At 42.7% G+C, this 23,305-nt stretch overlaps 1 protein-coding gene across 1 annotated transcript; it reads left to right on the top strand.

Annotated features, from left to right (window-relative positions):
* The first annotated feature begins 287 nt into the window (after positions 1 to 287).
* On the top strand, positions 288 to 18,751 carry C4H1orf158 (chromosome 4 C1orf158 homolog). Its single transcript, XM_021160995.1, has 4 exons — positions 288 to 579; positions 13,102 to 13,215; positions 17,101 to 17,278; positions 18,357 to 18,751. The coding sequence occupies exons 1-4, from the start codon at positions 463 to 465 to the stop codon at positions 18,536 to 18,538; spliced, it is 591 nt and encodes a 196-aa protein (XP_021016654.1). The 5' UTR covers positions 288 to 462; the 3' UTR covers positions 18,539 to 18,751.
* The last annotated feature ends 4,554 nt before the right edge of the window (positions 18,752 to 23,305 follow it).

Raw genomic sequence — 23,305 nt, 5'->3', positions numbered from 1 at the left:
TCTCAGAAGCAAAGTGAAGGGGAAATGGGAGAGTAGATGCAGGGAGGGGAAGCCAGGAAGGAGGGCAACATCTAGAATGTAAATAAATATAATAATAAAAAATAAGATTGCAGCAAGAGTGGTGGCCCTCTTGGCATAACAAGAGACCTGGACTTTCACTACTGTTTTCATCGTGGTGACTTTTCATTTTGGACTGTGCTTGTGGGGCTGGCTTTGCTCCCCCAGAACCAACTGCTTCTGCCCAGAGTCTGTCACCATGGAGACAGTCAACAGAAGAGAATCTAAGATCACCTCACTCTCCCCAGAGGAATGTGAGCTCTCTGGCTTTGTTTTGAATTTCCTAAGTTTGACAGTGTCACCTACTACCTATTCATGAGGGGTAGATGAGATGAATAATCTAACAGCCTCCTAACATCTTTCTTGGCCCTGAATCTGCCAAGGCAGAGGGACACAGGACAGATCATGGCCATGCTTTCGACCTCAGTGGTTCCTGAGGCATTTTCTACTCCAGGCTGGCAGATTGAAAAGAAGTATTCAACGAAAGTGCTTGTTGGAAACTGGGTAGAAGAAAGAGGGAAGGTAAGGAGGGAGAGCCAGTGGGAAAACAGCTCAGAGAAAGTCATTGCTATTCTGAAATGTGAGGTGTGTGTGGTGTGAGGTAGTGTGTAGTTCAGCTTAAGACTCTGGTGTAAGTTAGGGCCTTCGTCCTCTGCATAGGAAAGACGCATTCAAGCAATAATTAAGGTCCCTCTTTATGCCCGAAAGACATCATAGCAGATGTAGTAATACAGTTGTAACTCTAACACTGTTGTCACTGGGGAACTTCAAAGTACCAAGAGATCCCCAATTCCTTTGTACTTTTAAATTTTATTATTGTTTATTTATTTGTTTATTTCGTTTTCTAAAATTGTCTCTCTACATACACCCTCACTGTCTTTGAACTCACTAGACTAGGCTGATCTTGAACTCACAGAATTCCTGTCTCTGCCTCCTGAGTTCTTAGATTAAAGGCATGTGCCACCAGCTTTATAGTTCTTTAAAGTTCTTTTTTTTCTTTCTTTTTTTTTTTTTTTAACCTGGCTGGACACAAGGCTCAGTGGGTAAGAGCACTTACTGCTGTGGCAGGGGTTAGGGTTTAAAGCTTGGTTTCCAGTCCCACAGCAGCTCACACACAACTCCAGGGGATCCAATGTCCTCTTCTGGCTTCCTCGTGTTGTATTATCATGGTACACTTACTTACATGTAGAAAAATCATATATATGTGTCTGTGATCACATGCATGTGTGCACTTGCATGCAGATGCCTGCAGAAGCCATAAGAGGGAATCCTGTCCATTGGAACTGGGGCTACAGACAGTTATGAACAGTCCACTGTGGGTGATGGAAACCAAAGTTTGTCCTCTGCAAGAGCAGTAAGCACTTTTAACCCTGAGTCATTATTTGCACTTCTATTTGAAGAATTTCTACACTTCACAGCCTGGCCCTTCTTTGTTCATAGCACCTACTGAAGCAGGCATAGATAGCATTCCCTGCAGTGAGGTTAATGGCTATGTTGCTGCTCACTGCACTAATTCCACAAGCCCTCCTGCCCATGTTCACTTTTAACTCGCAAAACAGGACAGGTTCTTGGTGTTGGCTTCCACTGAATGGGATGCTTGAAACTGAACCTCTACCATTTTGGCCAGCAAAAAGGAACCACTTAGAGTTTTACCCGGACTGAACCTGGGTTGTTCAATTGGCACAGTGCTTGTGGAACATGCATGAGACCTGCCCAGGGTTCAATTTCCAGAGGTGCATAAACTAGATGAGCTGCCTGCCTGTACTCCAGAGCACTTAGCATTTATGAGATAGTGGCAGAAGAATCTGTATTTAAAGGACATTCTTGATAACAAATCAAGTGAAGTCAGCCCAAGCCCAAGATTATGTGTCTGTCTGTCTATCTGTCTGTATATACGTGTGCATGTGTAGTATGTATGTTTTTTTTTTTTCTTTTCAGCAATTCCTAGACACTCTCATACAATCTTGGGAGATTAAAAACAAAAGAGGTTAAGATAGAACTGCTACTTTTGATTTCATGAGAATGGGGAAAGTTGATAGTGGCTTCCTGTAATCCGTCAGACACCTATGCAAATCTCTGTGAGACCTAGGATTTGAGGGCCTTAAAGAATGGGGTGGACTACTGTCTAATGCTACAAACTTTACTTCAGTTTTAGTATACGTTTACACACGAAGATAACCAAACAAAACCAAACAAAACAAAACAATGATCTAAGGAAGAAATGTAGTTTGAGTTCAGAAAAACATCATCAGAAAAACATGTAAATAAATACCAGTAAGCACATACTAAACATTAACAGAACAGCCCTTTCCCAGAACTTACTCAGGACAGACTAATATAAATACAATTGCCTGGCACATACTATAGATTATTTCTGGAAAAGCATGAAAATAAGGCAGAAGGCCATATCCAGATTGAGCGTATCCTGAGAAGAGCACTCAGGATATCCCTTCACCAGATTGGGTTCTATAGCTATGTTCTGACATCCAAAAAGAATAAATAATGTCTTATAAGTTAAATGCAAATACTTCTCACAGTTCCCCTGGGCATTGTTTATCATTCTTTTAATCGTATTCTATCACTTTAGACAACTAGAAAAGATTGTTTCCAGGGAGACCATTAGTCATCACCAGACATGGCATGAGTTATCATAAGCTTCAATTGTGATTGATGGATGTGAGGAAGAGGAACACCAAGAGGTGCAGGGGAAAATGACCAGATGAGCAATCAGTTAGGGTTCCTGTTGAAAGAAAGCTGCAAGGAACTCCAGTCTGTAAATACTCAGTCACAATTCCTATAAGAGAAAGCTGCAAGGGAATTCGGACTGCCGAAAACAGGAGGTAGTGGGTAGAGAAGGTCAAAGATGGTACATACCTTTAATCCCAGCACTTGGGAAGCAGTAGAGAGATCTCTATGAGTTGAGGCCTGATTTACATAGGGAGCCTCGGGCCATATAAAGCTGCATAGCTGCTTAGTGAAACTTTGTTGAGTGAGTCTAGGGACAGAGGTAGGTTGAGGGAAAAGGTGGGGGGAGCAAAGGAATCCAATATAACACATGAAGAAAAAAAATTGAGGTTGGTGACATATGTCTATAACCTCAACATTTGAAAAGGCTAGGTGAGAGGGTTGTGAGTTCAAGGCCAACATCGACTATATATTAAGACCATACCAAGAAAAGAAAGAAAGGGGAAGGTGAAAATTTAAAGGTAAATTGAGACATTTAATAGGAAGTGTGTGTGTGTGTGTGTGTGTGTGTGTGTGTGTGTGTGTGTGTGTGTGTATATGATAAATTATAGAAAAGCCCAAGCAAGGTATGTTCTAAGAAAAGGCTTGATACTGAAGTTAGCCTTGTTACTTGTTACTTCATTAACAGCTGATTCTGAAGACCAGCTAGTTAAAAAAAAAAATTAAGTCTCTCCTTTACATATATCTGGTCAACAAAGAGTGAGAGATTTGGTGTTTTAAATTTTTATTTTTTTTCAGCAATGGAAAATTATTAGACATTCAAATAATAAGGAAAGCATGCTAAAGAAATAAGCAAGATAGCTGAGTCTCTCTAGATAAAGAAAGAGTATCCATGTGCATGGTGGCACCTTTAATTCCAGCACTCAGTGGTAGAGGCAAGTAGATCTGTACAAGTTTGTACATCTATGTGAGTTTGTGGCCAGCCTGGTCTACATAGTGAGATCCTGTCTCAAAATCAAAAAAAAAAAAAAAAAAAAAAAAAAAAAAAAAAGTATAGCATAGCTTGAGGAAAGACATGGCTTTATGAACTTTAAGAAGTTTGAGGGATTCCAAGGAGAATAAATGTGGAGAGAGACACATTGATGTTAGCCATTGCATCAAACTATTAGAAACCAAAAACACAGGGGTTCCTAAAAACATGAGAAGCATGGGTGGATCAAGCAGTGGTAGCACACGCCTTTAATCCCAGCACTTGGGAGGCAGAGTTCGAGGCTAGCCTGGTCTACAAAGTGAGTTCCAGGACAGCCTATACAGAGAAACCCTGTCTCGAAGAAAAAAAAAAAAAAAAAAAGCAAAGCATGGGTGGGAGAGGTGGCTCAGCAGTTAAGAACACTTGTGTGCTCTTGCAGAAGGCCCACATTCAGTTCTCTGTATTCACATGGTGACTCACAAGCACCTGTAACTCCAGTGCCAAAGGGTCTCATGCGCTTTTCTGACTTCCAAGGCAACCAGGCTATGCATATGATACTCAGACATGCATGTAGGCAAAACACTCATATACATGAATTAAATACATCTACAGAATGAGGACAAGGAAGAATGAGGAGGAAGAGGAGGAGGAAGAGGAGGAAGGAAGGAAGGAAGGAAGGAAGGAAGGAAGGAAGGAAGGAAGGAAGGAAGGAAGGAAGGAAAAAGGGAAGGAAGATTAAAAAGAGCATGAACAATATGAATATGTCAGGTCAGTAACAATAACCAGAATGTATGTCAGTGGGGGTTTTTCATCAAAAAACCTAGGAACAGTGGGATAATATATTCAAAGTAAAGAGTAAGAACTGTCAACTGAGGATTATATAGCTCATACAACTGTCCTTCAAAAACAAGGAAGTGATGAAGATATTTCCAGACAAGCAAAAACTGAGGGAGTTTATCAGCTGGAGCTCTGGAGAGTCAGAGACCTGCCTTCTGACCTAATCATTCAAATCAAGATGACTTTAGTTAGCTCACTTAAATAAAAATACATGGGCTAGAGAGATGGCTCAGTGGTTAAGAGCACTGACTGCTCTTCCAAAGGTCCTGAGTTCAGATCCCAGCAACCACATGGTGTCTCACAACCATCTATAATAAGATCTCATGCCCCCTTTTGAAGTGTCTGAAGACAGCCACAGTGTACTTACATATAATAATAAATAAATCTTTTTTAAAAATACAAAGATAAAAACCAATATTGTGTAATTTAAAATTTGTAACTACCTGTTATTTTCTACACAATTTAGAGGATATATATGTGTGTGTGTGTATAATAGATCTTTGCAAATGAGCACAGAACTCATATTGATGTTGTTTGTGACAGCAATAAAATAAAAAACAGAATATGCAAGATGGTTCAATGCATCAAGTTGCCTGTCCCCAAGTCTTATGACCCAAGTTTGATCCCTGAAAGCCACCTGGGTGGAAGGACAGAACTGATTCCCTCAAATTGTCCTCTGAACTCCACTTGTATGGCATGACATGTTCCATCCCAGCCACCCCTGCTCCCATGCATTTAAGTAAATAAAATGTGGCAAGCTTTGAACACACACACACACACACTTGTCTTCATCTTAGGAAACCTATTTAATAACCAATTAAATCATGAAATGAAAGTTTTTAAATGTTGCTCTCAGTTGCTGCAGCAGCATCCTTGTGTAGTCCCATCTGCACATTTAACCAATTGTAGCTGGAGACAGGTAGAAGTTTATAGTTTTAACAATCCTTATACTGTTCATGTTTCTTCTTATAAACTGTAGGTGTGGACTTCTCCAGGTTTTTGTTTACACTGATAGAACACTGCCACTGTGGTTAGTTGGGAAACTCACTTACAGTACTCTGTGCCCATCAGATAGGTTCCCACAGCACTGGTGAGGAGACAGGCATGAAAGTAGATCTTGAAGTGTGTGGAAGGTAAATTTTAAAGATAGATTATTTTGAGGCTAGAGGTATCACGGAGTCCTGTGAATGCTACGCAAGCACTCTGACATTGACCTATATTCCCAGAGCCCTGAAAATAGAATTTAACATTTTTAGTTGAGCATGAAGGCTTATATACCTTGAATCCCAGCACTGTTGAGGCAAAGGCAGGTGGATCCCTGAGTTCAAGGCCAGTCTCATTTACAGAATGAGTTCAGGGATAGTCAAGGCTTACACAGAGAAACCTAGTCTCAAACAAGCAAACAAGCAAACAAACAAAAGTTATTCATGTATGTGTATTTGGGGCTGGTGCACTTGCTGACACACTGTGGAGGTGGGAGGACAAGTTTTGGATATCAGCTCTTTTCTTCTACCATGTGGGGTCCCAGTTATCCAACTCTGGTCATCAGGGTTCGTGGCAAGCACCTCCTCCAGCTGAACCATCTTGGGTGCCCTGTAATCTTAAATTGTAGAGATCTCCTTCTCGAATGAAGCAGTTTTCCATGGCCTTAAGAAGCGAGAAAACAAACACAGAAAACATAAAAATAGATGTGTCTGTCTGATCTGAGGTTCTTGCTGCTAATTACATTCTCGTTAAGTGTGTGACAGTGCACTAATGTCACCTTACACTTTGTTGAATGCTGTTGCTGTGGGAAGTCTCATGTCATGTGGTTCAGTGCTTGATGGTCTCAATTTCAGAAACTTTGTATTAAGTGTCTGTGTATTATAAGAAGTCACAGTATCATTTTGTTTAGTCTGAATCCATTTCAGGCCTTGAAATAAATCTTCACTAAGTGATTGAAACAGGGTCTGGACAAATGACTCTGCAAATCAGAGCTCTGGCTGCTCTTACTCCCTGGGCTCCATTCCCAAGCACCCACATTGTCGCTCACATCTGTAATTCGATGGCCACTTCGGACCTCCACAGGCCTCAGGCACATACACAGTACACACACACATGAAGGCAGAACACTCTTACACATAAAATAAAAACAATCTCTCTTAAAAAAAAATATCTCAAGGGGCAGGAAAGGGCTGGAGAAATGGCTCAGTGGTTAAGAGCACTGATTGCTCTTCCAGAGGTCCTGAGTTCAATTCCCAGCAACCACATGGTGGCTCACAACCATCTGTAATGGGGATCTGATGCCCTCTTCTGGTATGTCTGAAGATAGCAACAGTGTACTCACATACATTAAATAAATAAATAAATCTTTAAAAAAAAATCTCAAGCTGGGTGGTGGTGATGCCATTAATTTCAGCATTCAGGAGGCAGATCTCTGAGTTCTAAAGCAGTAAGGTCTACAGTGTAACTTCTAGGACAGCCAAGGGTACAGTTGTAAACCTTATCTTGAAAAACAGAGCACGCATGTGCACGCACACACACACACACACACACACACAGAGAGAGAGAGAGAGAGAGAGAGAGAGAGAGAGAGAGAGATGGGGTGTAGGGAGAGCACTTTGCTATATAATCTCAGCTTTTAGGAAACTGAAGCAAAGGGCTAGGGAAGAATTCAGCCCAACTTGGACTCTGTAGTGAACCTGAGACCAGCCAGAGCTATATATTATACCGTTTTTTTGTTTTTGTTTTTTGGTTTTTTTTTTTTTTTTTTTGAGAGGGACAGAAAACCATGAAAACAGGAGTTGGCTAATTGAAAACATCCACAAGGGGCTAGAGAAACGGCTCAGTAGAGGAAAGTACTTGCTTGCCATGTGCCATAGCTTACTTTCTGTGGTCTTGACAAATATCTAACCAAAAACAGCCTAGGGAGGAAAGGGTTTCTTTGGCTAACATGTCCCTGTCACAGACAAGTCAGGGCAGGAAATCAAGCAGGAGGAAGGAGTGCTGCTTGTTGGCTTGCTCCCGGTGGATTTCTCAGCATCCTTGTCTAAATAGCCCAGGATCACTAAGGCTGGCATTGCCCACAGTGGCATGGCCACCAACATCAATCATTAATCAAGAAAATACTCCCGCTGGGCGTGGTGGTGCACACCTTTAATCCCAGCACTTGGGAGGCAGAGGCAGGTGGATTTATGAGTTCGAGGCCAGCCTGGTCTACAGAGTGAGTTCCAGGACAGCCAGGGCTACACAGAGAAACCCTGTGTCGAAAAAAACCAAAAAAAAAAAAAGAAAAGAAAAGAAAATATTCCCACAGACTAGTCTACAGGCCAGTCTGATGGGGGCATTTCTCAATGGAAGTTCCTTCGTTTCAGATGACTCTAACTCAGTCCCCAGTTGACAACACCTAACAAGCACATCATGTAAGACTGATGACACGAGTTCAGATCTCAGGAATCCTTGTAGAAGCTGGCCATGGTGGCAAGTGTGTGATCTCAGCATCTATACCGGAAGCGGAGAGAAAAGGGCAAGCATGCTCCAAAGCTCGCAAACTTGCATCCTCTGAAGCTTGCAGGCCAGCCCATGGTGTGCAGTGGCCAGCAGTAAGAGACTATCTTTGAACAGAGGGGAAGGCAAAGAGTGACACCAGGTTGCCCTCTGACTGCCACATACGTAACATGCAAACATCAGACAGCACGTGCCTTACACCTCACACACACAAACTACGTACACCATACATGACACAATCACACAAAATACTTACATAACGCCTAGACAAACCATACATACTATACACAAACAGTAAAAACTCCACCCACTATACACTCCATACACATAATACAGACTATATACTGGACACTGCACACAGCGTACATATTATGCACATGCTCCATATATTAGACACATCATATACTCTACACAGACATTATACAGTTCACACATGTATACACACTACACTATACTACACCATATAATCCACACATACTGTACACACTCACAAACACTAATAAATATTTTTAAAAGGAAAAAAAATGGACAAAATTCATAGTCCATTGATAGTCTAGGAAAAAAAAACTTTAAATAATAATATGAAAGTGGAGAATCATAAAATACTAAATATACTAAAAGTTATTTTCTGAGCTTTGGTTTTCATTTATGTATATGTAATCATATGTCACATGCATGCAATTCTGTGGAGGTCAGAAGTGGCCATAGGAGCCCTGGAACTGGAACCACAGTAGGTTGTGGGTCTCTGGCATGGGTATTGGAAGCTCCTTTCTTCTGCCAGAACAGCAAATGACCTTAGCACTGAGCCATCTCTCCAGGCCCTAGAAAAACTGGAAAATCCATATTTAATGAACAATTTCCTAGAAGCATGCAATCTATCAAATTGAATTCTAAACAAAGAGAAAGGCCAGAGATAGCTATCAGGAAAGTGGATTTGTAATCAAAACCTTAAAGAAAACTCCAAGACAGTGAACTTACTGGGGAACTTCATCAAACAGGGAGGGGAAAAAAAGAGGAGGAAAGAAAAAATAACACTGGGGGCTGGAAAGAAGGCAGTTAAGGTGTTTCTTCTAGAGGAGCCACCCATGTGAAAGCACTTATGGATCTGTAACTCCAGTTCCAGAGAATCCAATGCCGCCCTCTTCTGGTCTCTGTGTGCACTGCATGCATATGGTGAACAGGTGTGCATTTAGGCAAAACACTTAGGTGTTTTATTTTATAAAATAAAACTTAAAAATTAAAATTAAAGTACTAACACCAATCCTTATCAAATACTCTCCAGAATTTGAAGAGGAGGTAATAAAATGAAAAAAATAAAGCCAGCATTACCCTGATATCAAGGCGAAGATGTGAGAAAAAAAAATCAAACCAATTATCTCTTAAGAATAATGGTGCAGTTGGTTGCAGTGGCACATGTCTATAATCCCAGCACTCAGAAGTCTGAGACAAGAGGATCACCTGTTCACAAGTTCAAAACGTGCCTGAGTTACTGTTAAAAAAATAAATAAAAGAGTTAGAGATGTCGCTCAGTGGTTAGAGCCTCATCTACCCTCCTCCTAGGTTGGAGGGATTTGGACCCTGCCTGAGCTATATCCTGAGATCTTATCTGAGAATAAAAAGAAATGAAGAAAAGGGAAGGAAGAAAAAAGGAGGAAGGGAGGGAAGGATGGAGGGAGGGAAGAAAGAAGGAAAGAAGGAAAGAAAGAAGGAAGGAGGGAGGAGAGGAAAAAGGAGAGGGAGGAAAAGGAAAATGAAGAAAGCAGAATACAGGACCCCGCCCACAGACAACTATAGGCAACTAATAGTGATGAGAGCTATACAGAGAGACCGTCTCAGGGATGAGCCCCAAATTGGTTATCTAATGTCAGTGGTCACCCCTGAAATCATATACATACAAGTAGCACTAAATGAACTGGGCAGGCTGCATTTATACATTTAGGTAGGTGTGTGCATGTGTGGGGGTGGGATGGGGAGGAGGGTGTGTTTGTAAGTGAATAGGGATCTTATATAACAATAACATTTTTTTTTTTATAAAGAGGCCATGATTTGTAGAGTACACAGTGTGGGGTGCATGGTAGTAGGGGTTGGAGAGAGGAAAGAGAAGGGGGCTGTTTTGTTTCAATTAAACAAATAAAATATACATTTTTAAGAAGAAAAGAGAAGATGGTTACCAAGATGGTCCAGTGGGTAAAGGTGATTGCTGCAAAGCGTCATGGCCTGAGTTTGATCCTCAGATCCCACATGGCAGAAAGAGAGAGCTGATTTTCAGATTGTCCCCTAACCTCCACACATGCTTCCGGCACATGTATGCACCACATGACCCCCACCGTGACAAATAAATACAGGTTAAAATTGTCTTTAAGGGGCTGGAGAAATAGTCTAGCAGTTAAGAACGTGCATTGTCTTTCCAGAGAAACCCAGTTTGATTCCTAGCACCCACCTCAGGCAGCTCTCCCCGACTCTGTATTTCTAGCCCTAGCGAGATCTGATACTAATGGTCTCTTCAGCCACCTGTACATATGCACACCCAGCCATGCACACAATTACTATAATGAATCAAAATGAAAATTCATCTTTTTAAAAATGGAGCCGGAGAAATGACTCAACAGTTAGATGCATAGTTGTTCTGAGGACCTGGGTTCAGTTCCTAACACACACACACACACAGATGCTCACATTACCTGCAACTCCAGTTCCAGGGGATCCATTGTCTTCTTCTGACCTCTAAAGACATTGGGCTCACATGTGGTATATGCAGACAAAACACTCATACACATAAAAATAAAAATAAATAAATCTATTAAAGAAAGATGTTTTATTTATTGTTTGAGAATTTCTTACAATATATTTTGATGATAAAAATAAATCTTAAAAAATAAGTTTTGAGGAGTTGGAAAGATGGCTCAGTGGGTAAGACTAGTGGTTGTTCTTCCAGAGAACCCAGGTTCAGTTCCCAGCGCATAAATGTCAGCTCACAACTGCCTGTAATTACTGTGTGTGTGTGTAAAGAATAAAATTAATTTTTTAATGTTTCTAAAATTAGAGAGGGGAGCAATAAAGAGAATTGAACACAACATGAACACATGAGCTGCCGGCTCTTCTTCTGTACATAACCTGAAACGGATGAAAACTGAGGGCTGGAGAGATGGCTCAGTGGTTAAGAGCACTGACTGTTCTTCCAGAGGTTCTGAGTTCAAATCCCAGGAATCACATGGTGGCTCACAGCCATCTGTAATGGCATTTGATGCCCTCTTCTGGTGTGTCTGAATACAGTGACACTGTACCCACATACATAGAATAAATAAATCTTTTTATAACGTGCAGAGCAATGTTATTCACACTTAGCCAAAAGAGAGGCACACAATGCACACACTCTCCCATGGATTCATGGGTGAACAAGATATGCCAGGTCACACAGCCTTTATGAGGAAGGAAATTCTGTATATTTTCCCACATGGATGAACCTTGAAGACGTAAGTGAAATGAGTAAGGTGTAATAAGACAAACACCCTGTGACCACTTTACTGGGTGTCTGGAAACTGAGAGTGGCAGGGCCAGGGTAGCAAGAATGGGGAGCTGGTGTTTGGGATGTAGAACTTCTGGATAGGAATATTGAGGGGACTGGATAACAATGTGAATTACCTAATGTCATTGCACTGTAGAGTTAAAAATGATTAAAATTGAGCCAGGCAGTGGTGGTACAAGCCTTTAATCCCAACACTCAAGAGGCAGACGCAGGAGGATCTCTGTGAGTTCAAGGCCAGCCTGGTCTACAGAGTGACTTTCAGGACAGGGCTACACAGAGAAACGCTATTTCAAAAAACCAAACCAATCCAGAAAAACAAAGAAGAGAGGGAGGGAAGGAGGGAGGGAGGGAGAGAGGGAGGAGTTAGAAAATGAGGAACAGAAAGGAAAAAGGAAAGGAAGAGACTTACAGCATAGAGCAGCAGTCAGTTATTGTTGAATGGCCCTTTCACGGGGGTCACATACTAGATAACCTGCATGTCAGATATTTATGTTATAATTCATAAAATTAGCAAAATTACAATTATAACATAGCAATGAAAATAATTTTAGAGTTGGAGGTCACCACAGATTATACATATTAATGCAGTAATAATAATAATAGTATTAAAGTGTTGCAGCATTAGGAAGGTTGAGAACCAGTAGCATAGAGGAATGTCAAGAAGAAAACGAGAAAGTACAGATCTGGGCTGGAAAGATGGCTCAGGGGTCAAGAAAGGGCTGTTTTTCCAGAGGCCCCAGGTTCAATTCTCAGCTCCCACATGGCAACTCACAACTGTCTGTAACTCTAGTTCCAGGGGACCAAACAACCCCTATACACATACATGAAGTTATAACATTAAGGCACATAAAATTAAAATTAAAAGAAAGAAAGAAAGAAAGAAAGAAAGAAAGAAGGAAGGAAGGAAGGAAGGAAGGAAGGAAGGAAGGAAAGAAAGAAAGAAAGAAAGAAAGAAAGAAAGAAAGAAAGAAAGAAAGAAAGAAGAAAGGAAAAGGAAAAGGAAAAGGAAAAGGAAAAGGAAAAGGAAAAGGAAAAGGAAAGGAAAGGAAAGGAAAAAGGAAAGGAACGGAAAGGAAAAAAGGAAAGAGAAAAGGAAAGGGAAAAGGAAAGGAAAGGAAAGGAAAAAGGAAAAAGAAAAAAGGAAAGGAAAAAGTAAAGAAAAGGAAAGGAAAGGAGAAAGGAGAAAGGAGAAAGGAGAGAAGAAAGGAGAGGAGAGGAGAGGAGAGGAGAGGAGAGGAGAAAGGAAAGGAGAAAGTGAAGGAGAAAGGAAGGAAAAAAGGAGAGGAAGGAAAAAAGGAAAGGAAAGGAAAAAGGAAGGAAGAAGAGAGAAAGAGAGAGAGAAAGAAGAAGAGAGGACAAAAGAAAGTGGCCAAGTGAATCTGAGACAGGCTCTGAGCCCCTTGCTCACACCTTTCCTGTGTTGTTTGGTGTCCTGAACTTTTTTATTCACTCTCTGACTACTTATCTTCTGATGGGGGACAAAGCAGGGGTGTGAGAGGCAGCATCACAGACATTCAAACTAATATATGTTCTTTTCCAGTTCACCAAAGCCACTGAACACACTCCCCAGTGCATTTACAGGAAGGAGTATGTTCCCATGCCAGACCACAGACCAGACTTCGTTTCCAGGTGGTATTCGAAAAGTAAAATGGAGGTAAAGTGACATTTGTTAGCAGGTGGGAGTGTTCCAGAGGCTCTGGGATGCTAGCACTTCCAGGCACAGCAGGGAAGGTCATCTCCTGACAGACTTGGGGACAAGCTTGTCACCTTTCATCCATAGGACATACTTGTGCTCAGTGCCACCACACTCTGAGAATCCCAAGAGAGAGAATACTGAGTGTTTTGTTTTGCCAACCTGCTGTCTCCCCATCCCATCTGCCTGGCACCTGTTCAAGCTCAGGTGGATAGGAGGAAGGAGTGAAGTGTGGTTTGTAAGAATCAGAGTATGTTAGTGTGAGGAGGGAGGGGATCAGCTATTCAGAATCCAAAGGCAGGAAACAAACTCTTTCAAATTGTGTGGCTTGATGGTCAAGGAACAAGTGAGTGGCTTTTCTATAAATCAGACTATGCATTTTTCTCCTCTTTATTTTAAGCTTAAAAAAACTTTCTGTTCACTTGTTGTGGGACATACCCATGGATGTGTGCATGTGTGGAGGACAGAGCACAATCTACAGGAATCAGTTTTCTCCTTCCACCAGGTGGAACCTGAGGATTAACCTCCAGTTCCCAGACAAGCAGCAAGCACCTTTACCAGTTGAACCACCTCTCCAGCATGACTTAGTTTTATTTCATCACAAACTGAAATTCTTTTCATTTTAGTCTGAACTGAAGTTCCCAGGGGAAAAAGTCACACCTATATTAAAGGTTCTACAAGCCTGATTGACTGACCTAAACTTTCTGATTGTGACATTTTGGATGTTGCGGATATAGATAGAGCCAACTTATTTTGGGCTATCTGTAGTCCCCTTATCAGCCACTCATTGCAAGTGTGTCTGACCTCACACCCTTGTAGCTATCTGGGAAAACCTCTTGAAATGCATTAACTTAGCTGCCACCTACCCAAAGCTGAGAACTTCATCAGACAGCATCTGAGACAGGTAGCAGAGATTTCTTCATTTTGTTATAACTCACCTGCCCGATGTTCCAACTGGTGTATCTGGAAAATACTTTGTTTTATGGCTTTCTTTTGTTTTGTACCTATAAAAAAAAAAAAACTTCAGGAGAGGGCTGGAGAGATTGCTCAGCAGATAAGAGCACTGACTGCTCTTCCAGAGGTCCTGAGTTCAATTCCCAGCAACCACATGGTGGCTCACAAACATCTGTAATGAGATCTGATGCCCTGTTCTGGTGTGTATGAAGACAGCTACAGTATATGCATCATGTATAATAAATAAATAGATAAATAAATAAAGTCTTTTTTAAAACTTTAGGAAATTCTAGGTTTGATGGTGTGCACCTTTAATCTCAGTACTCAGGAGGAAGAGACAGGTGGAATGCTATGAATTTTTGGGCAGTATGATGTACATAGGGAGGTCCCAGACCAGCCGGGCCTACACAATGAGGCATGGTCTCAAAAAATAAAAACAAACACCACCAACAATAAAACAAAACAAGACCTTCATGAGGGCCAGATGGCAAGGTAGCACCAAGCATGACATCTCAGTCCTTGGTGAAAGGAGAAAATCTAAGGTTTGCAGGTTGACTTCTGATCTCCACATGCACGCATGCACACACACACACACACACACACTCATACTCATACACACATACTCTTGTGCAAACTAATGTTTGTCTTTTTTCACATAACTGCAAAAAAAAAACAATTTGAAATATAGGATCTTTTTTAAAAATTCATGAAACTGTTTCCACATACAGCCTACTATTCTTGGCAACCTGAACTTGTGCTCCCAAGCCCTGGTCACTGCTATTGAGTTCAAGTACACAGTATCTTTTATTCCCTTTGAGATAAAATTCCATTTGAGCTGGATTTTGCAGTGACATTGTCTTCTGCCTTTGGGGAAATCATATCATGATAAATGGTATCAGGCTCTCTGTTGGCATCCTTGGGACACACTAGTATATATGGACTACACTGACATCTTCAGACTGTGCACACGTCTCCAGTCTACACTGCCATCCCTAGCTGTGTGGGCATCCCCTGACAGTGCAACATCTCTAGGGCATGTTGATGCTTTTGGTCTCTTGCCCTTCACCACTACCTTGTGCAAGGAAGACACAACAAGATACTTTAACTGAAGGAAGCCAGAATCAGAACCCACAGCCTGGAGCTCCTAGTCCCCAACCACCCTTAGCCTTGATCTTACGTATCAGATCATCATAGCATAGCTTCTTGGCCTTTGCATACAATTAAGTATAAAGCCAAAAGAGACTTTTGGACTCGTTACAAACCTTGACCCCAACTAATGGTATTAATAATACAGCTAAAATTAATAAATTCCAGGGGCATCAAAAATTAAGAAATTCCAGGGGAGGGAGAGGTGGCTTAGTAGTGAAGAGCCACTACTACAGAGGACTGAGTTTAGTTCCCAGCACCCATGCCTGTCGACACACAACCTTCTGTAACTCCTGCTGCAGGTGGAAATGATTGACTCCCTCTTCTGAAGAGCTTGGGCCTTCTCCTCTCCACTCTCAACGCACAACCACATGCATGCATGCACACACACACACACACACACATACAAATAAATAAAGATAAAATACATGTTTATTTAAAAGTTCCCCTGAAGACCCAGCAGTGATGGTGCACACCATTAATCCTTGTAGTTTGGAAGCAGAAGCATGTAGGTCTCTGTGATTTTGAGGCCAGCCTAGTCTACAAAGTTAAAAGACTGCCAGGGCTGTTACAAAGAGAAGCTGTTTCTCACACTAAAAAAAAAAAAAAGGTCCCTGACACCCCACTACTACCACCATACACCCACACACAACCAAACAACCAGAAATTCCTTCCTCAAGGTTCTCTCTGATCCTAAAGGATTCACCACGCCCCATTCCTCTCTCAAGGTGTCCTTGTCCTGCTCTGTGCTTCCTCATGTGGCCACATGTGGCACTGCATGCTCCCTCATGCAAACAGAAGGGTCTAAGAAAAGGGTTTGCCACTGTTATCATTTTTGAGACAGCAGGGCTGCACTCAGAACCCAAAGAAATGCAAATAAAATCCCTATTAGGCCCTGACCTGTAGCTCTCCTAATCAGGGAACAGCTCACTGGCTAGATTACAAAGGCAGTCCTAGCCCATCTTGGTGCAGACCTTTGGAACCTGCAGCATATCCCAGTCTAACCCCTTCGTCTCTGGCATTGGGCTCTGATGTATGTATGGAACCACCTTTTGAAGTCTGGGGTACAGGATTTCTATAGCCCATGACAAACAGACCTCCCCTCAATCCATCCAGCTCACTAGGATTCCCTTCCAAGCTACAGGGGTTTCCTTAGGAAAACTCTGATTTCAGGTACACATCCCAGAGGGAGAAAAACACAACTTTCTCCTTCCTGGTAAATAACTCCTCACCAAAGAAAGGGCTCCTTCCTTTGAAGCTGAGGGTGCCATAAATCCTTCCTGGTGGGAAAGCAATTTACAGAGTTGTCTCTGGTTCTTCCAACAGTAAATGAAGTTAAATATGAGGTCCAAATGCCCCTTCCTTGCCTTGGAAATAGGCAGCTAGGGTGACAAAGCAAGATTGCACCAAAGGGGGCAATATCAGATCCCAAAGCTGCACCCTGAGTGGCCCTGACAGTTTCCATTCAGCAGAGCATCCTGACTTTAATTTTACTTTACCATTGCAGTTTACCCTGGGGATGAATGGACTTGGCCGGAGAGATGAAAGCAGCTAACGAGGGTATATAACTGAAAGGGGAATGGTCCCAGTGAGATAGACAGTTCTGTGGCCCTTGGAAGTCTCTGGTGACCAATGGAGGCTTCCTTTCCACTAGAGATGCTTGAAAGGTGGTCACTGCCCTCACCCTTGGCTGGAAGGGACACCTTGCTCTGACGGATAATGTGGCAACTGTGTGTGTCCATCCAGGGTCTCCCGTACAAGCACCTGATCACCCATCACCAGGAACCCTCACATCGCTATCTGATCAGCACCTATGATGACCACTACAACCGGCACAATTATAACCCAGGCTTGCCAGCCCTGCGTACCTGGAATGGACAGAAACTGCTGTGGCTGCCAGAGAAGTCTGACTTTCCCCTTGTTGGTACATTTATAATTGGAGTTTCCCCCCCCCCCTGTGTTTGGTCAATAAGGGGACCACAGATGCACGGGGGTAAGGTGTGCTCCCATCACAGACAAAGACCTACATGAGCAATGGGGTGAGGTCACAGGAAAATGAGCCCTGTTTGTTGCTTGGAACTACACCTGCCTCCTTTCCTTGACATCAGGGACAATCCTGCAATGACAGCCTCACCTGTATGCTATGGGGCCTATTTAACAGGATCAAAAGTGGTCAGAAGTGACACACTCTCTACTCCTCTGCTGGGCCTTCCCTCTATGCACAGTAACTGAATTTCCTTTGGGGTACTAGGGGACATAGTGATGACAAGCATACATTTTTACCTTCAGGGTGTTGACGGTCCAAGAAGGAGACAGAGTTATCTTATTAATAAATAAGATTGAATAAATAAGATAGGAGTGTGTACTGTACAAAATAATAAAACAGGTAAGGATAGAGCTTTTGGGCCGGGGTTGGTGGCACACGCCTTTAATCCCAGCACTCCGGAGGCAGAGGCAGGTGGAGGCAGATTTCTGAGTTCGAGGACAGCCTGGTCTACAAAATGAGTTCCAGGACAGCCAGGGCTATACAGAGAAACCCTGTCTCAAATCCCCCCCCCCCCAAAAAAAAGATAGAGCTTTTGGGAAGTTCTTTCATGCCTCTCTGGCCTCTGCTCACCTTGCTAGCCTTAGCCCTTTTATAACTCCCTGGAAAATGTGACAGGGATGTGGACAATTGTGCTTCCTATTCATTGTCCCTTGTGCCTCACCCTCTCCAGCAGCTCCTAGAGATGTCTCCGTTAGCACAAAACTGCCACGGTGGGCAACTACTGTGCCACTCCAGATGAGATGGGTTTGTTGCTCTGGTGGGCAATGTGACTACCGTGGGTGTTCTCTGTAGACCAAACTGGCCTCAAACTCACACACACAGATCTTCCTGTCTCTGGCTTCCAAATGCTGGGATTAAAGGTGTGCCCACCACTGTCCCTTCCATGTGTTCTTATAACCATTTTATACAAGACTCCCGGAAGCCCTGTGTCACCCAAACCTGGTTTCTCTTACAGCACCTCCCACAAACTATGGACTATTAGAGCAACTGCAGCAAAAGTGGCTGGCTTCCAAGACTAGCCTGAAAGAGAGCATTTATACTACATCCTACCCCAGGCTGCCGCTGTGCGCTATGTCCAGGAGGGAGCATGCCATCCCAGTCCCTCACCCTCGACTGCAACCCATCCCACGCTTCTGAGAACTACCCCTCCATTTGCAGTCTGGCCAGAAGCAGCAGAAGACCCACAGCCTCTCTGGACTTGACAGACAGCAAACATCTGCAAATGTACCCCATTGTTTTGGGTGGGGTGTGGGACCCTCTTGGAATCATGATTTGTATTTTACGGTACCTTCTCTCTAAACTCATAGATTGTTTTTTGTTTCCACCTCACAATTAAAGTTTCTTTACATGACTGCAACACCATTTGTGTACAGAGGACAAGTAGACACTATAGGAGAATAGCAGAAGGGCCCTGAGTCCGTTGCATTGGTCACTGTGATCTGACAGATAAATGCTTTAAGGGAAGAAGGGTTTGCTCTGGCTCCTGGTTCCAGGGTACAGCTCATTAAGCAGGGGAAGGCATGGGTATAAATAGAAGCAGAAGGTAGCTGGTCATTTGCATCCCAGGTAAGAAGTGGGTCCATTAGCTCCTTTCTTTTTGTCTCAGAATCCTAGTCCGTGGAGTGGTGCCACCTACAGATTCAATCTAGATCATCACCCTCAGGCATGCCCAAGCTTGTCTCTTAGGTGAGTCTAGAGCTGTCAAGTTGACCATCAGTATTAACACCATCACAAAGCCCTTTAAACATGTGTTTGTTTGTTTATGTGTATGTATGTATGTATGTGCATTTATAAACGTGGAGGTCAGAGGACAACTTGTGTGAGTAGATTCTCTCCTTCTACAATGTGGCTTCTGGGGCTTGAACTCAGATCACCAGGCTTAGCACCAAGTGGCCTTGTTCACTGAGCCATCTCAGCAGTGCCATCACGAGTCCTTATGGTTGATTTTCCCATATTCCACATAAGGGGGAACTGAGGCACAGAGAGGCCACAGACTCTCTTAGATTTTTACAAGTTGGTGTGTACTTTCAAGAGGGAGAAGCATTCTTGGCTCTGAGACCCATGAGGAAACAGCAGAGAATAGGGACAGTGACCTGAAGTGTATGCCAAAATAGCAGGTGGCAGGAAAGAAGTCCATCTCACTGATGTTGCTCAGGCTACAGAATGGATGAGCTGGCACAAAGGGAGTCATGGGCATTGTCCTCTGCCCTTGGGTTCTCAGATCTTTGTGGGGTTCTGGGGAGGAGAGATCTTTAAGGGTATTAGAATAAATTTCCAGAGGGACATTTCTGCCAATGGGACCTGTCACAAGTTGAGGATATGATTCTAATTTGGCACGTTTTCCCAGGATATTTTTTTTATTTAACGAGAGAAGGGCAAATTCAAGCATGTGCATACCACAGAGTGTTGTGTGATTAGAGGACAACTTACAGGAGGAGTCAGTTCTCTCCTTTTACCATGTGGACTCCAGAAGTTGAACTCAGGTCATCAGACTGGCAGAACAATCGCAGCCCAGACTTTCTCTGAAGAGCCTTTCTCTGCTATGGGCCCCGATTCCCTCTCCAGCTGTTGGCATCCACTACTGTGGGTACAATGCCCAGTATATAAATGATGCTTAACTGAGTGAGTGTGAATAACATGTGGTCTTTGGGGACACCTCTCAGACCAGGCACACTATTCTTTTGAGTCTCTGTCATGCTGTGCTTCCAGTGGAATTCATAAGGACTGGTTAATCCCAGTCCCAGAAGACTCTGTTCTTCCCTGAACTCAAAACTTCCCACCAAGCATCAGAGCAAGTGCCTCCTTTGGACCTCTTTTGCCAATCCGAGAGAGGACTATACCTCATGGTAGCTCTGTACTTAGCACATCTGCTATCCATCCATCCATCCATCCATCCATCCATCCATCCATCTCTCCATCCATCCATTTATTCATATACACATCCATATCCATATACACATCCATATCCATATACACATCCATATCCATATACACATCCATATCCATATACACATCCATTCATCCATCCATTTACATATATACATCCATATCCATATACACATCCATATCCATATACACATCCATCCATCCATCTCTCCATCCACCCATTTATCCATATACGCATCCTTCTATACATATACATATCTCTCCATCCATTTATCCATCCATCAATTCACTCATCTCTCTATAAACAGACATTTCCCCCCATATATTCATTCATACATGCATACATACTGTTGAGAGCAGATAAAAGGATCTTGTACTGCCATTTGACTTCAGACGCCATTTTATCTAAGCTGATCAATTCCCTTTCTAAGCAACAATAATTACCCCAAACATAATGCTTGTTTCTAACAACAGAAAGCACAAATTAACTTGATTGGTTGGGCAAAAACACATTCAATGTCAGTTGACAATGATGGAACACTCTGGAAAATCTCTAATGCCCCAGTTCTGATTGGTAAAAATTATAAGTATACCTTGGCTCAGATGCTTTGGGGATATATGCTTATAAAACTATTCAGCACTACTCAGGTCTGGCAGAAGAAACAAGGCTCCTGAGTTTTTGCCTAGTGGCCCTGATCCATTAGTGACTCTATTTCCATGGTGGGACTAATAGAAGGATTTTGTTAATTCATGAGCCCACTAGTGTATTCTCTCCCTTTCCTCATGACATACAATGGACATGGTGTAACAATATATATGTGCATCTCTCTGTCCATCCATCCATCCATCCATCCATGAATCTCAGCAGTGTCAGGGCAACTGGCTCTGCTTGATTATCTATGTATTTTCTCACCCAAACAAACAGCAGCTATTTATCTGTCTTGCACTAAAAACAATGAATAGGAACTCATTTTCTTACATTTTTGAAACAGAGAGGAGAGAGAGGGGTTAATTACTGAGCATAACCTTTGTTAAGGATTGAGCATATTCTCTGCCTGGGGGTGGACTCTCTCATGGACTAACCACCACATTCCAAGCTGTACAATCATCAGAGACAGTTCTGTTTTACAGGGGAGGAGAAAGAACAATATTCATTGAATGGCCTGAGGTTACATCGTTGTTGAGGTGTAGAGCCAGATACTGGGCCCAAAGAAGTGGCCACACATATGTTCATTTAAGCCCGTCTTTGTGCCTCGCCACAGGACATCTGAGGTCCTCTCTGTGCTTGGCTCACAAGCTGGTGTGTGTGATTTTACACTGTAGGCAAATAATGTGACTCAAAATTGAGAGCCTGAGTTTGTGTCATCCCTTTCACAGGAAACCTGCTGACCTCCAGCTTCTGTTCCAGGGTAACCTCTGCACCTAGTCTGGCTCCTTATGTTTTAAAGTATCTAGAACTTTAGACACTGACACGTACTAAAGGTTTGGCAAATGTTTGTTGAATGACTAAAGGGAGGGAGGGATGACAGAAGGGGGAATCAGGTGATGAGGAAAGGTTAGGTCAGGAAAGCTCTAGGAGACAAAGCTGGCCTTCCTCTTTGTTCCAACATGCAAACTGTGAATCCATAAACATCCACCGAGCTACAATGAATCTGGTGCTGCCCTCATAGAACCTCAGTCCAGCAGGAGAAGAGGCCTATTAAATACCTACAGGACACAGAGGAGTTGGGGAACAGTTCTGGAGACCTTGGAAACATACAAGGGTGTGCCAGGGTAAGTAGAAGCCATGAACAGCACCCCCCTCACTCTCCATGATGGAAAGATCTGGTCCAGCCAGGTAGGGCCAATGAAGGTTTTCCTGAGGAAAGATGTTTAGGTCAAGGCAGCAATGTTGAACAAATGGCTAGAGGGAAAGGGTGATTCAGGCCATAGCAAGACCATGTGGGCAAGCTCTGCCAGCTTCAGTTGCTTAGCAGCTGGGAAAACCTCAGTGAGATAATATCTCACTTTGCCACTGACAGCCCCATTGCCTTAAAAGGGTGGACACCTATGCTCTTACAGTTCTGGAGATGAGATGGGTACAAGGGATCTGGTCTAGAGGGCTTCCTTCCTTCTATGGGGTTTCAAGATGAATTCTTTCCTTGTGGGCCGGCCTCCCTCCCTCCCTCCCTCTTTCTTTCTTTCTTTCTTTCTTTCTTTCTTTCTTTCTTCCTTCCTTCCTTCCTTTCTTTTTCTTTCTTTCTTCCTTCCTTCCTTCCTTTCTTTCTTTCTTTCTTTCTTTCTTTCTTTCTTTCTTTCTTTCTTTCTTTCTTTCTTTCTTTCTTTTCTTCCCAGCTGTGACACCTATACCCGACTTGATGTTTACAGCTCCATTCCTATCTCCTCCAGGCCATTATACCATATCCTGTCCAGACGGCTGAGATGGACCTGGGGGAAGGAGAGTTGACCTTAGGCCCTGGAGCCTAATACATCATATGCAGTGTCTTGGGGTTTCTATTGCTATGATGAAGTACAATAACCAAAGCAACTTGGAAAGGAAAAGGTTTCTTTGGTTTATATTTTCATATCACTGTTCATCACTGAATGTCAGCTTTGTCACCAAAGAGTAAACTGAGAGCCACTGGCTGATGGAGGTGGATCCAATACCTACAGGAGCCATTTGCCTATGGGCAGCCAGCAGTTAGAGAAAAGAAAGCAGTGTGTGTGTCACACACACACACACACACACACACACACACACAGAGTGGCTGAAGCAAAGACAAGCTCTAGCAAGGTATTTCTTCTTTTAACCCCTTTTTATACCTCTTGAGACAAAGTTGTTTGTTTGTTTTTTCCTATTGGGAAGAAAATTACCTCATCACCACAAGTTACATATTTTCCAGAGATAATCACCACAAAAACCACCATTCCTCAAAAACAGATGAAAGCTGCTACACTAAAGAAAATTACAACAGGACCTTGAATCTGCCCCGAACAATCTGTGAGGTGGTTGACCAGGGTGAGATTTTTCTCTAACTC

This window comes from Mus caroli, chromosome 4 (assembly GCF_900094665.2).
Source record: "Mus caroli chromosome 4, CAROLI_EIJ_v1.1, whole genome shotgun sequence".
In the NCBI taxonomy this organism is placed as follows: Eukaryota; Metazoa; Chordata; class Mammalia; order Rodentia; family Muridae; genus Mus; species Mus caroli.
This window is presented reverse-complemented; position numbering and strand designations above follow the sequence as displayed.